The sequence below is a fragment of the Dermacentor andersoni genome, chromosome 11 (assembly GCF_023375885.2).
Source record: "Dermacentor andersoni chromosome 11, qqDerAnde1_hic_scaffold, whole genome shotgun sequence".
In the NCBI taxonomy this organism is placed as follows: domain Eukaryota; kingdom Metazoa; phylum Arthropoda; class Arachnida; order Ixodida; family Ixodidae; genus Dermacentor; species Dermacentor andersoni.
The window spans coordinates 44,997,693-45,011,102 of NC_092824.1; the positions used below are offsets into that span (position 1 = coordinate 44,997,693).

Here is a 13,410-nt window from a genome sequence, read left to right on the forward strand (position 1 = left end):
GCTATTTTCCTAGATTATTCCAGGCATTCGACAGTCTTGCATTCGAAGCTAATAACCAAAATTAAAAGTCTCGGAATACCTCTACATATCATTAGATGGGTAATTTCATATCTGACTGGCCGTAGGCAGTACGTGGACATAAATCACGCTCTCGGTCTTTAGGGATTACTCGAGGTATATCTCGGGGATCGGGGCTAGGTCCAGTGCTATTAAATATTTACATTACTGATATAGCTAAAATTATGGTATTACCTGTGTATGTCAAATTGTTTGCAGATGATTGTATTATATTTAGTACCATTTGGTCAGTCTCGAATCGGCTTTTTCTGGAAGCTACTTTGAATATATTGGCAGAATGGTGTGATGTCCTGGATGCCTCACATTGACAACATAACCTCTGCAGCCCGTAAAAAGCTAGGATTTCTAAAATTTAATTTAGGAGACTCCACATGTTCATTACAATTAATTGCTTATAAAACATACATTACACCTTTACTTGAATATTCCAGTGTCGTTGGGGGCCCGCACACAGCTGTGGGTATTCAATGAGTAGAAAAAAATATTCAAAGATTAGCTGCTTGCTTTCTTTATAAACGCTATAAATGACGTGATTCTCCAACTGGCATGCTGAAAACAGCAAACACTAACAGACAGAAGAGAAACTGCCAGACAAAATTTTTCTTGCGGACATTTCTTCCCAAAGCATAGAGTACAACAGTACAACTATATGACCAAAGACACATCTAGAATTTCCCGCCACAAACACAGAAGCTGTATTAAACCAATATTTGCCATGAACAAACTCTTTTAAATATTCACTTTTCCTGAGAACAATTAGTGACTGAAATGCATTACCTGGAAATTCCAATTGGTTGCAGCACCCGCATGATGGTATGTTTTGTCGATGTATTGTTACTACTATTTGTGATGTGGATTTTTCTATGCTTACTTTTTGTTGCATGTATTCATGTTGTAACCCTCTCCAGCTTGAACGTATGTCTGCAATAGGAATGTTAAATAACTAAATAAATAAATAAACAGTTAGATAGTCAGCTACCAGATAGTGTGTGAAGTACCCCAAGAATGATAATCACATCAAGAACCTTCTCAACTACCCAAACTTCGTAGAGCCCGACGTGCAATTCACATATGGGTGAGAAAGAGAAGGGTCCCTCCCATTCCTCGATATACAAGTAAACCGAACTAGCGGCTCTCTAGAATGCGTCTGCCATAAACCAACCCATACAGGCTGCTACCTACACTTCAACTTGAACCATCCAGCAAGCCACGAGATGTCTGTTGTAAATACTTTATTTAGAGATGGAAGTTGTTGCACATTGGAATCCGACAGAAAGAAAAACAGTTCTTTGCGAACTCGGAAGGAATGGCTAGTCTAGTGACTTCATTCAGAAAGTCATCAAATAAAAGAAGAAAGCTAAACTACAGAAACTACAACCCCTTACTTGCCCACCTTCCTTAGAAATGAGTTAGAAATGGTGCCCTCTACGTTAAGGGCACCAGTGAGGTGACCAGCTGGATATATTAGAGAGGCCTAAACGTCGCCCACAAACCGACAAACACTTTGATAGCCTCTCCCCATGAACGAAGGACCGTATTCTAAGAGAGACTGCTCAAGGCACCATTTACAGTATCACATGTGCCGACTGTCCAGCTACTTGCATTGGGGAAACAAGAAATCTAGATGAAAGCATCAACCACAGCCTCCTGCTTCTAGTGCCGACACCTCCATGCCCTAGTCAACGTGCACCGAACACTTCCTGAGCCGTACCCTATGCTCAAAGGGCTTTGCATTGAGAACAACACACACAGCGATGCCAATTTCTGAATGATGCTTGATTTGTACCAGGAAAGACAAGATGCAATTTCCTCCTCAAACAGACTTACTGCCTCTGACATGATGTCACGCACCCCCATTGAGCTCGGCAGCTTGGATTCACAGCTCACCAAAAATGTAAGGCTTCGCAATGTCAGCTCCAGCGTACGTTAAAGGAATCGGCATGTTAGGAATGAGACTGGGGCCGGGATGCCGTAGTGATAATTTTACTTCCAATGCGTTTACTTTTCGCTTTTTGTCAGTGGACCACGATCTGCCTGGTTGTGCATGGTAAATGATAGAAAAAATAAAATTGAGCGAAAAGAAGTGTTACATTACACCAGCCCAAAGTGCTGTTTTAAATGTGGAGTGCGGCAAACATAAGAGACGTACAGTAACAGCAAGATAGCAATTGTGCGTATAGTTCCCTCCCTGTTTTGGTAGTGCCACGACATGAGGGCAAGAAAGAAGGTGTGACGGGCCGCCGTGTGCTGTTCCGACAACTCACAAAGGCAAGCATGTGTTCCTGAATCTAATATGGTCTTCTTAACTTTGCTTTCGCCAGTCCTAGGAGTATTAAGGTGTTTGGCGATCAATAAAAGATGAACTTGTTCTAACAACACATGTCCCAACTCACCTGATGGTGATGATGGAAATTCCTGTTTTTACTAAGGGGCATAGGCCAAGGATCGGGTGGCATGAGGTAGCTTAACAGAATTTTAGTTGAAAAGGAGAAATGCCACTTAAAAGTGGTCCTGTCATTCCTCATTCTTTGTGTTGTCGCGCTACCCAAATACTACCAGCTATGAATCCACTCCAACTTCCCCGTCTTTACATTTCTTTTTCTCCGACCTACTCCCATATTTAGCTTCTTTTCTTGTGCATACATGACATGAAGGTTGTCCACAGTACTGTGCGAAACTAGTACCGTCAGCCAACAATAATACGACAGCAGATTTCTGTGGCTTTGTTGCACACAACTGCCTGACTTACTGTACGCTGGGCCAGGGAAAACTATTCCAATCAGTTTTTACTCCAAATCCACCATTAGCCTTCCATGATAGGTCGAAATGGGCAGGGCCCAACCTGTTTTAGAGGTTAGGTACTCAAGATATATTTATGGACCAGAAAAAGCTGTTGGACTCGCTGCGAAACTAGGCAAGCCTCGCTTCACTTGATCGTCCACTACAGAAGCACCGATGCGAGCGACCAACTACCAGTGTGGCGTCACTGCGAAAGTGATAAGTAGGCAAGACAGTTTCTTCTGAGCCACAATAATTGATGTGTTGGCGTGCAGTTCGGTGAATCAGAGTGAGACTGTGCAAGAGAACGTAAGAAAATAGTAACTTGACGATTACAGCTGCTATGCTTTAAAGTAATGGTCAAAAACTCAGTATTTGTTAATTTCGTTGTGAGAGATTGATTACTGGAAGAGAAAATGAAGACCAAACTTCAAATCTTTGAATTTCATGCCAGAATCACAGCATTGGCTTGCCAGTGCGACATCATGGACTTTTAAAAATATGTATTCTTTTATATTTAGGCTGTTGATATATGGTTTAGGATATACTTAAGTGAAGTAAAGTTCTTGAAACTACTTTTTTGTGACTCCTTGTGATGAAAAGTCCATTTTTATCGATAAAAAAATCAACTAGGTCTTAGCAGGCCTCGTCCAAATTCGTGACATCTGAGTGAGTTGTTGCAGGAACTTCTAAGCAGTGTCACCATCCAGCTTTTCTCGTGCCTTTGCTGACTTTCAAACATGCTCTTACAGTTGAAGTGGCTTTTATGGTGATTTAGAAGGCTAACTAATAATTTGCCAATACAGATTAACTGATTTTTCTTTTTACTGTCTCTGTAACACCTGTGGACACCTATGCTGTAACAATGTCACTGGGACGGGAAATTGACTTTATTATAGATGCGGATGAGCTATGGAAGAGTCGGTAAAGCAGGACAACGAAAAGATTTGTAAAAATCAGTAGGTCGAATAAAGCGATTACCTTACAACGACAGTTTACAGTAGTTTGAGCTCAGATCGTTGAAGTGCGAGCGTCGCACCAAAAGTGGGGGGACGCCCTGTCAGCACACAAACAGACACACACACACACACCAGGTATATTTTGGCAAAGCATGTTTTATTGTTTTGTTCACTTAGCACTATGGCCGGCATCGGTTCATTGCACTGGAATGCACACCTGTTGCTGGCTCACGACGGAGCAGCAACAATTGCGATCAAATGCTGTGGACGCAAGCTGTGACGTGCGGACGGCCACACAACAACCTGCAGCAACACCGAGAAAATGCGCTCAACAAGGTTAGCCGTGTGGAGAGACACTCATTAAATCGTGCCATTGGACAGATGTCTAGCCTGAGCTGCCGTACCTCCGCAATAAAAAAAAAAGACTTTTTTTTTTTTTTGACCGAAACGCTTTTGGCAACGTGCGAATTTCGGGCTCAGAATTGCCAGGTATCGTCAAAGTCTGTGTGTAGTGGCAAAGGCACGACACTGTCCAATGACACATCGTGATCGTTCAGCAAGCAGAATGAATGATCGCTGAGAACAACTAATGAAACATCTCAGTCTGCAAATGTCCTAGTAAATGCAATGATGAAAAATGTTGCGACACCAGTAGAGCCGAAACTCGATATAACAAACCTGGATGTAACGAAATAGTGTATATAAAGAACTATCGGATATAACAAATCAAATTTAACACAGTAAACAAAATGCTTACTTGGCAATATCAGTGTGTAAATGAAGAATACTGGATATAACGAAGCTATTTTTGTGCCGGATGCAATTTTGTTATATCGAGGTAGACAGTAGTTTGCCTTTTAGGTGTGGGCAATTCAAAGAGGCTTGTTGCAGTAAAAGCAGGAATGATGACAAATGACAAAACAGTAACAGTGCAATAAAACATTACAACCTATGCATGCACATCGCAAACGCTTGCATGGCTCCACACTCTCGTGTGAGATCTAAAGAAATGAGAAAAGTGTGACCTTAATTCGGGGCATCAGTTTAGTTCAGAAGAAGTGGGTGATGCCTGATGCCTGTTACATCCAAACAAGGCATCACGCACGCACTGAACCTCTGGAGTTACCTGGTAGCTATGGACACGACTGGCTCACATAATTTTATTTCAAAAGTTAGGCCTAACAAACGAGAGCTCAATTCTAAACTGGCAAAGGCTGAAACGTATAAGAGGGCATTACTTTACACAATGTACGTGGGGAAAAAATCCACAGCAGATAAGAAGAATCTAATAGTGAATTCCACTACCTGGTGTCATAAGTGAGCAGATGAATTGCACCTGGATATTTGACAAAGGAAATACATAACATTGTGCGCTCAATCACGGTGGAAGTTGTCGCACGCATCCAGCAGAAGTAATGCTATGCGAAAAGTGAAAAATTAAGGTGACTGACGAAATCGACTTATTATTCTACACATCGGAACGCATACAGGTTCCTTGTTCACAATGCTATGGACTCTAGAACTTTCAGCCGAACCTGTCCCTCGAGTCGTAGAACAACACGATTCAAAACAGCTAGTAGAAAATTCGACAATACTCCAAATCAAATTGTAGAAAACAAATTCCTTGCCATAGGTGGAAGAAAAAATGACTTTCTCCAGATACATCAGTGGGATTCACCGTAAGCTAGCGGTAATCCCTGGAAATTAATCTCGCACTGTCTCTAGAATGTAAACAGACACAAATCGCCTATGATCCACGCGTTCATCTCCACAGGCCTCTAAAATGAAAAAAAAAAAAGAAAAGTTTTTTTTTTGACTGACCCTAAGAAATGCTTGCCAAGTTTAGTCACATTTAGAAATACAGCAGCATTCAATAGCACATTTCTACTGCGCCGACAATGCTGAAATGCAGAACGGAATCGAGGGCAATTTATTTCGGAATGCTTTCTTGGAAAAGGAGCGCAGTGTGAGCCGGCGGTTTCGCCGCATTTAACGTGAAAAAAGAGAAACGCTGGATTATTTCTACAACCGCTCTTTGAGCATTGCTGTGACTCGCTATCGATTATATCTATACATATAACTGCTTCATGACTTGAACAATGCACCGCTCCCCGGTTTTACCAGAGAAATGGGGTTGTGCGAGGAGATACGTCGATTTGCAGTCTTCTGTCACTTGGCTTCATCCTTTGGACAGCAACTACAATGAGGAGCTCTAAGCAGTGTAGCCAACACTTCCATTTAAGCAAGGGCACCTGCGTAATTTAGACTGTCACCCATCACGAAACAGACGGGCCTATTTTGTTAACTCTCTTGCGACATCTTCCAACTGGATCTCTAACCCCGTAAAGTGTAACATAAGTTTCTGATACGCCGAGATTGGTACCTCAGATGTATCAGTTTTTAGTGTGACAAACCCTGTGGCAGCATTTTTGATACCCTGGAGTGAGATTTCAATAGCGGATAGTTCAGAAAGCTCATTACTGTACTATCTTTTCACTATACTATCTCTGAGGCAGCATTTTTGATACCCTGGAGCGAGATTTAAATTGAGGATAGCTCAGAAAGCTCATCACTATACTGTCTTTTTACTTGGAAAACATTCCATTCCTTATATTGCACAAATATACTCTCCATGGCCGCAAAACAAGTTCTTCCAAGTTTCCTTAACGCTGAACTGTGTTTCAGCTTTTTAGGCTGCAAAGGTAATGTAGGCCAGCATCTAGAGCTTTACTACAAGATTCAACCGGCTCGAAATTAAATAGTGAATTATGGGACGTAAAGTCCTCAACCAACACACTGGCTATGAAAGGTGTTATATAGTGGGGGGGCAGTCTGGATTAATTTTCACCACCCGGAATCTTTGAGCGTGCAGCTGATGACCTCACGCTCAAGAGGGCAGCTCTGTTTTACAGTTTGTCTTTTCCGACGTCCTCTTTTCATACATCAACGCGCATGCAAATGACACTCATTCAGCCGAAGAAACAGCACCTTCGTGGCTGCCATAGCTTGAAGGTATGGCACACTTCACTCGCAAGACAACCTTCCCGCGGACAATCTGGGTTAGGTACGCAACTGCGTGTGGACAGAGCTGGGCCGCACGGCAACATGGCGCGGTTGCAATGTGAGCTTTCGTGGACGCAAAAGTGTGTCGCCCAGCGACGGACTCTCGGGAAGCTTGCGCTATGGCACCTTTAAAAGCCAAACATTGAGTGACTGGTTCGATAACAAGTGACAGGGCCCTTTCTTCCAAGCAAACGCTAGGTTCTTTTGGGCTAACAAGATGTGTTCTTTGTTTTCTTACAGCATCATATCGAAGAACAGCCAGAGGATAGGCCTCGAGCATTATTTCCCTCGGGAATTTATACACAGAAACAAAAAAAAAAAGCACTACCAGGCATCTTTAGGCCATTCATGTGGCACGCATTAATTTGTGAATGCGGTAGAGATGTGAAGAACTGCGATTGGCAATTAAATGAAGAGGAGTCAAACCGATGGTCCAAGCCTTCACATGTTTCCTGTTCACAATGGGCCATGAGAAAAGAGCTACTGACGACCAAGAATACCAAACCATTACAACGGTGTCCCAAGCTGGCCCCATTTTTAATATGCGCTCTTTGAAAGATACCACCATTTCAAGGAGCCAGCCTGCATAAACTGTGCCTATTACTATTTTGAGCTTTCGGGTTGCGAACATGCCAGCATATTCTTTACTAGTCCGACTTGGTCTGCGAATGGGTAATGTACGTGATACTATAAGCAGCAGAAACAGGCATGCCTGCTCTGGCAATCCGAAGGAAAGGATTACACAGTCACAGTGTTCAAGTCAACGCACATGTGGACCAAGAACAAACTGCCACAACTTAAACGGCACCGCAACGAAAACTCGCAGGTACGCTTCACCACACATCCCAAATGACCTGCACTCGATGTCAGTGTGATGTATGAAACTTGAGCCAGTCTCTTTGACATTCAGTGGCACGGATTTTTTTTTTTTATATAGATCGAGAACTTCTGTACCCCGACAAAAATGTACGAGACTCGTTGCCACGTCCTAAGAATAGGGTTGACTGCTGATGGCCTAGTTGTACACTGACTTACACGGTCTTCTGACTACTTATGAGCATTTCAAAGCTTCATCTTGCGCTGTCAGCAGTGACCTTGCAGAATCTGGACTTTCGTTAACAGCGGCGCGACAAGATGCCATGGCAACAGTCAACTGCAGACAAGCACACAAACACAAGCCCTGGCGGTTATGGCGAGGGGACCACGTACACAGGTAATGGCCTGAAAAAGGTGAAGCAATGATTTCACCTCAAACTAGGCATTTTCACACTTTCTGGAACCTGGGAGTCTGTGGCGGTGAAACGCTTCCGGTGAGCAGGACACGCGGCCCTGCCCGAATACATGCCTCAGAATTGCGATTCACGAGATTGGCAAGCAAATTGAAACCGGGGCAAAGCCTGAGAAAATGAAAGAGCAGCTAGCCTTCGGCGACGAGTGAACATGGTGCGACAATGACACCCACAACAATGCTGCTAGCTAGAGGTTGATTGCTGTCGTGGTTGGAAGTCAAAATTCGCGAGGTGCAAAATTCGGCCCAACCGCCACGTAACGCCGAGTCGTGTACGTGGGCGACACTAACGAGAGCTTAAGGAACAGGAATCCGGGTACACTGCCGGAATAAAAATGCGTGCAGCATTCTACCGACGCATAGGCTGGCCGAGTCATTTCCCAGTCGAAGTTTCCAACGAGCGTCACGATGTACCACTTTTGGGAGTTTGGCTTGAGCTGTCGACGGCAGGCAGCCTTTCTGTGCTACACAATGCCATACTCCTCACTCAAAGTCCTCTGGGACTGCTGTATGAAAAGCTAGTCACTAGCCTTTTGAAGACAAAAAGAAAAGAAAAATAGCTCATCAAAATGTGAGCTGCCATACGCTTCTTCCCCTTAGCATCTATGTCTGGTGATTTGTTATGTTGACAGGGTTCTTACAGGCCAAGGGACACTGCAGTGCCTAGTACAGCCATATTTCTAGAGTCTAGGAGTGACGCGTCCCACCTCAGTCACTAGAGGGCAGCGGCAGCACCAAGATGTCACGGGAGGATGAAGCTTAGCGCGAAAGCTCCTCAAGTGGCCATGTTTAGGGTCTATTCCCACCAAACTGCTGCAGCCGCAAATTAGAGAAATGGCTGCTAGTGCACGTCTAGTGCACTTCTGCACTAGACGGCTGGAATATTACAACCAATTCCGGTAAGACGTTTCGTGCAATCAAAAAGCAGATCCAACTGCATCCCCAGCTTTAGGCTGCATGTCTGATTCATTGGTTTCAGTTGCCAACCAAGCGAGGCAATGGTTCTGGCTTGTGCGAGTGGAACGGCCAGATTTTGCAGGCACATTCCAGTCACATCTGCACCTGCAGCTGTGTGCAGGAATAGACCTTTAGAAACAGCTGGAAGGAATTGGGAGACACCAGAACAAGTAATACCTAGGAGGAGAAATTCCCTGGCAGCGTTAGTGTGGGCAGAAAAACCTAATGAAAAAAAAATAAAAATAAACACAATGGGACGGAAAATCCTAAACGGGGTGTAAAGTTTACAAGTACCGTTTCACGGTGCAGAATGCGAAGTTGCACCAATATGCTAGGTTGCTAAGGCAACCACAACAACTGCCCGGGACAGTTGCCTGTGTCACCACCAGGTGTTACCAGCATATTACAGTTTCAGAGCTGGCCGGCAGATTGGCTGACTGATTGTTCGACTGACTCATGGGGTTTGATGTCGCAAAGCAAATACTGCGGCTAAGAGGAGAGACGTTGTAGGGAATGGCTCCGGATGACGTCTAACCATCGTCCGAGGGTTTCATGACAATATCCGTTCGTGCCAGCATGCCGGGAAACAAATTTTCTCCTCCCAGGTGTTGCCTACTCTGTGCGCTAACGCAAGCAAACATCACAGCTTGCTTTCCGTATACGGCCTTGGCTCCCTCAGCATGGCTTGCTCTAGACTGCTGCAAGGCAGTCGTAATCCGGGAAGGAGTGCTGCCGACGCCCTAACTCTAGGGTCTGCCGACGCCACGTGGTGCGCCACGAAGGACGGACTTCGGGGACATCGGGCTCACGTCGGCTCACTCACGCCAGCCGCCATCAGGTGCCTTTGTCACGGCTGCCTGCGTCACAAGCGTGAACACTTTGCACTCTGGGATAGCGTTGCAAAAAAGAACACAAGGAAAGAACTGAGAAAATTCCTCACAAGAAGTGCTTGGAAGTAGCCAAATGAAGAATCAGGTGGCTAAAGTGTAGCTAAAGTACTTACTGCTTCTATATAACTGTTTAGTATAGAATGCTGCTACTTAACTAACAGTTTAGTGTTTTAGTGTTAGTGTCCATAAACTCTTGACATCACACAAAGACAATATATTTTCCTACCCAGAATGAAAAAAATAAAAGAATCGAGGTCAACTGTCTCCAAAGTTAGACAAAACAGCCACAGTTTTTCACCAACCTTTTGTATAATGAATTGGCATCTTGGGTCACAAATGCCATAAGCAAAAGAGCTCGAGCCTTTTATGCAGACCGCGCGTCGAGTGACAATCTTGCACAAGGTAAAGCAAAGCAAATACAGCTTATATGTGTGTGTGTGTGTGTGTGTGTGTGTGTGTGTGTGTGTGTATATATATATATATATATATATATATATATATATATATAGCAATGACGTTGCTCTACATCACCTGGCAGGTGCCTTTGTCACGGCTGCCAGGTGATGTACTAATAGTAATAACAGAGTTATTAATAATAATAATAATAATAATAATAATAGAGTATTTAATGTTTTACAGCAGCAACTATGTGCTTTGACGAACACCACAGTGGAGAGCTACATATTAATTTTGGTTGCCTCAGATCTTTTAATCTGCTGCCTAGGCTTAATACTCTAAGCAAAGCTTCAGGGCAGCTAGTTTACTAGGTTCAAGTTTACTAGTGATAGAGCTTAATACTGCACGAGTACTTTTGCGTTCCATCCCCATACATGTGTGGCCACCGCAGCGGTAAATCTAACCCCTGACCATACGCCCAGCAACAGAATGCCATGGCCATCCTGGCAGGCTGAACAGCAAATTCCGACTCTACTATTACCGATAGTCCTACTGTAATGGCGGTATAGTACTGCCAAGTTCAGAATAAAATTGGCTGGTTAAGCACTTGACTACTCACTTGGTTGGCACATTGGTTGGCACTGCTGGAACCACTTTCTGGCCAGTGTTGGCCTCTGCTGAAAAGAAATACAAAATGAACACAAAAGTCAAGAGCCAATGACAACCAAAACAATGTGCAGTTTGGCTAACACAGGTTTCATGTCTTTCTCCGTTAGGTGAACTCGATTTTTGTGACAGACAGTGCTCAATGTAGTACGCAGTAGACCTTTCTACCTGCGTTATGGTAATAGCATATCATTTATATTCCTTTCTTTTTTTTCGTTATTGCTGTTCCACTGCTTTGTAATTGCTCGTATAGTTTGTAGCTGTAGCTTTCTCACTTCTGCTTTTCTTTTACACTCCATACTGTCTGCTGCCTCTTATTTGTCATGGCTACTAGGACTAGTCAAAGTTGCTGTTTTTGATTACTTTTATTCTGACGTAATGCAATTTGGCACCCTTGTTTCGGAAGACAAATATACTGTAAACATCATGTCATCTATGCACCTCAACTCCATGTTGCCAACTCTGGCTGGACAGTGTAAGCTACAGGTTGTGTCAACCAATCGCAACAGAAAACCAGAAGGAGGGCTCCCCCATTATCCACCACTGATCGCCATCTGCGCAGCGATCAGGAATTGGTTGTCTTCCCCGTTCTCTGAACTATGAAGCGAGCTCTCGTTGCTGATTGGCTGACACGAGCCCGAGTGGAAGAAGCTGAATTAGTATACACACTTAAGTGGGAGCTTTCGTTTGGGAGCTACCGTATAAATACATGGGACCAGAGAGACCGTCTTACTCGGCTACCACTGCACCAATTGGGCCACCAACTTTTTCAGAAAAATTCTTGAAAATTGCAAACATTTCGGGAAACTCAACCACTCTCAAGTTTACAACTCTGTAACTCGGCAATGAGAAACAATGCTGCACATCTGTAAACTGCACGTATTAATACATCTAAAGTGGACAAATTTGATGTACAGTTAAACCTCGGTATAACAAACTTAAACAAAACGAAATTCTCGATATAACAAAGTATTTAACTTTTCTTAACCTCCTGTCCTTAGGACACCACGTATTTAGAACCTCAATATAACGATGTGTGTTTTAATGCAATTCCAATATAACGAAATTTCAATGACGCTGCAAAGGAATGCCAAGACAACAAATGGAAACTTCAGTGGATGCAGATGGTCAAATGATTGAATTACAAGCAGCTGCTTGCAAACGCACCTCTCGGGAGGAGTGTGGCGTAAGTTGGCGCATGTCTTAGCCGTGGTTGCACATGGCTATAAGCGCGACTGAGCGCATATGCAGCCGCATACTCTACTTTAGATGTAATCTGCCGCATGCGCAAAGAGTGGGCATGCCGAGGCGGCGTGGCATCATGTAAGCTGTCTTACCCCACATCTAGTATAGGAGGTTGCGTAATCTGGAGTTTCGGTGAACCGTTCGAGCGAGAGGCGGATGAAGCGCTCGCTCGCCGCAGCCGGCACTTTTCCTGATAGCGTCGCCCCATTGTGGGGGCAGAGTGCGCGCGAAAGCGAGGCTGGGCTTCACTTAATTCGTACCACCAAGAAGGTATGGCCGACGTACCTGGCACGAAACCACATCATTCGTTGCCGACTACCAAATATATCAAAACAGATTGTCTTCACATTAACATTTGCTTTTTTTCAATTGCCCAATAATTCGAAAAATTCTGCGGCCCCTTTTCGTGTAAGAAAAATCAATTGGTGGCTGTACTTATTTGCACTTCTATGCAAAGGTTTTGCTGCTGTGGAGCCACAACTCAAGGTGAATTTCGCATATAATCCGCACACCCACTTTACTGTTCAATTAAAAAAAATTTTGTTGCGCCAAAATACAGCATTTCCAATGGAAGGTGGGAGCAGGGGGACTGCCAGGTCAGGGATGCTGCCGCCTGAGTTCGCACTGCTGGGGTACACTGTCGGCGGTGCGGAGTGTTAGAATTAGTCGTCGCAAATGCTCACGCATTCAAATTACCAGTCGTTTTCGCACACTGAAATACACATAACTAAACTAAACCAGATGTATGAATTGACTACATTCCACTGTGCCACATCCCCTAAATTGCACGGGACATAAATTATCGAAGAACATTTACAGGACGTTGGGTCTTGTAAATGCTCGCTGCGAAGTTCAGAAGCTGATTGCAAGAAATTAGAACAGTGCCTGAACTCGAGATTAATGGTGCAGCTTCACGATAAAAAAACACGGTGCAGAAATTGGGCAAGAAAGAGTGGACTGGACACAGCCCTGAGAAGTTACCAAGAATGACGAAACTATCAGCGTGCTTTGTAGACAGCTGACAGTGATGCACACTTTTGTGTGCGTTTGCAAAAATGACTAAGAAATGAAAGAAAAAAAAGGAGAGATA

The 13,410-nt window shown here is 43.9% G+C and overlaps 1 protein-coding gene across 3 annotated transcripts in view; it reads right to left on the bottom strand.

The window, feature by feature from the left end:
• Positions 1 to 3,951: 3,951 nt before the first annotated feature.
• LOC126517485 (uncharacterized) overlaps positions 3,952 to 13,410 on the bottom strand; it is a 72,851-nt gene continuing 63,392 nt past the window's right edge. For 2 of the 3 annotated variants that reach the window (XM_050167212.3, XM_050167214.3), the window contains exons 12-13: positions 11,029 to 11,086; positions 3,952 to 9,980 (exon numbers count right to left, since the gene is read on the bottom strand). In XM_050167212.3, the coding sequence (XP_050023169.1) occupies positions 9,971 to 9,980; positions 11,029 to 11,086 (68 nt within the window). In that variant the 3' untranslated portion in view covers positions 3,952 to 9,970. The remainder of the gene's footprint in view (positions 9,981 to 11,028; positions 11,087 to 13,410) is intronic. The other variant, XM_050167213.3, reaches the window with a different exon arrangement.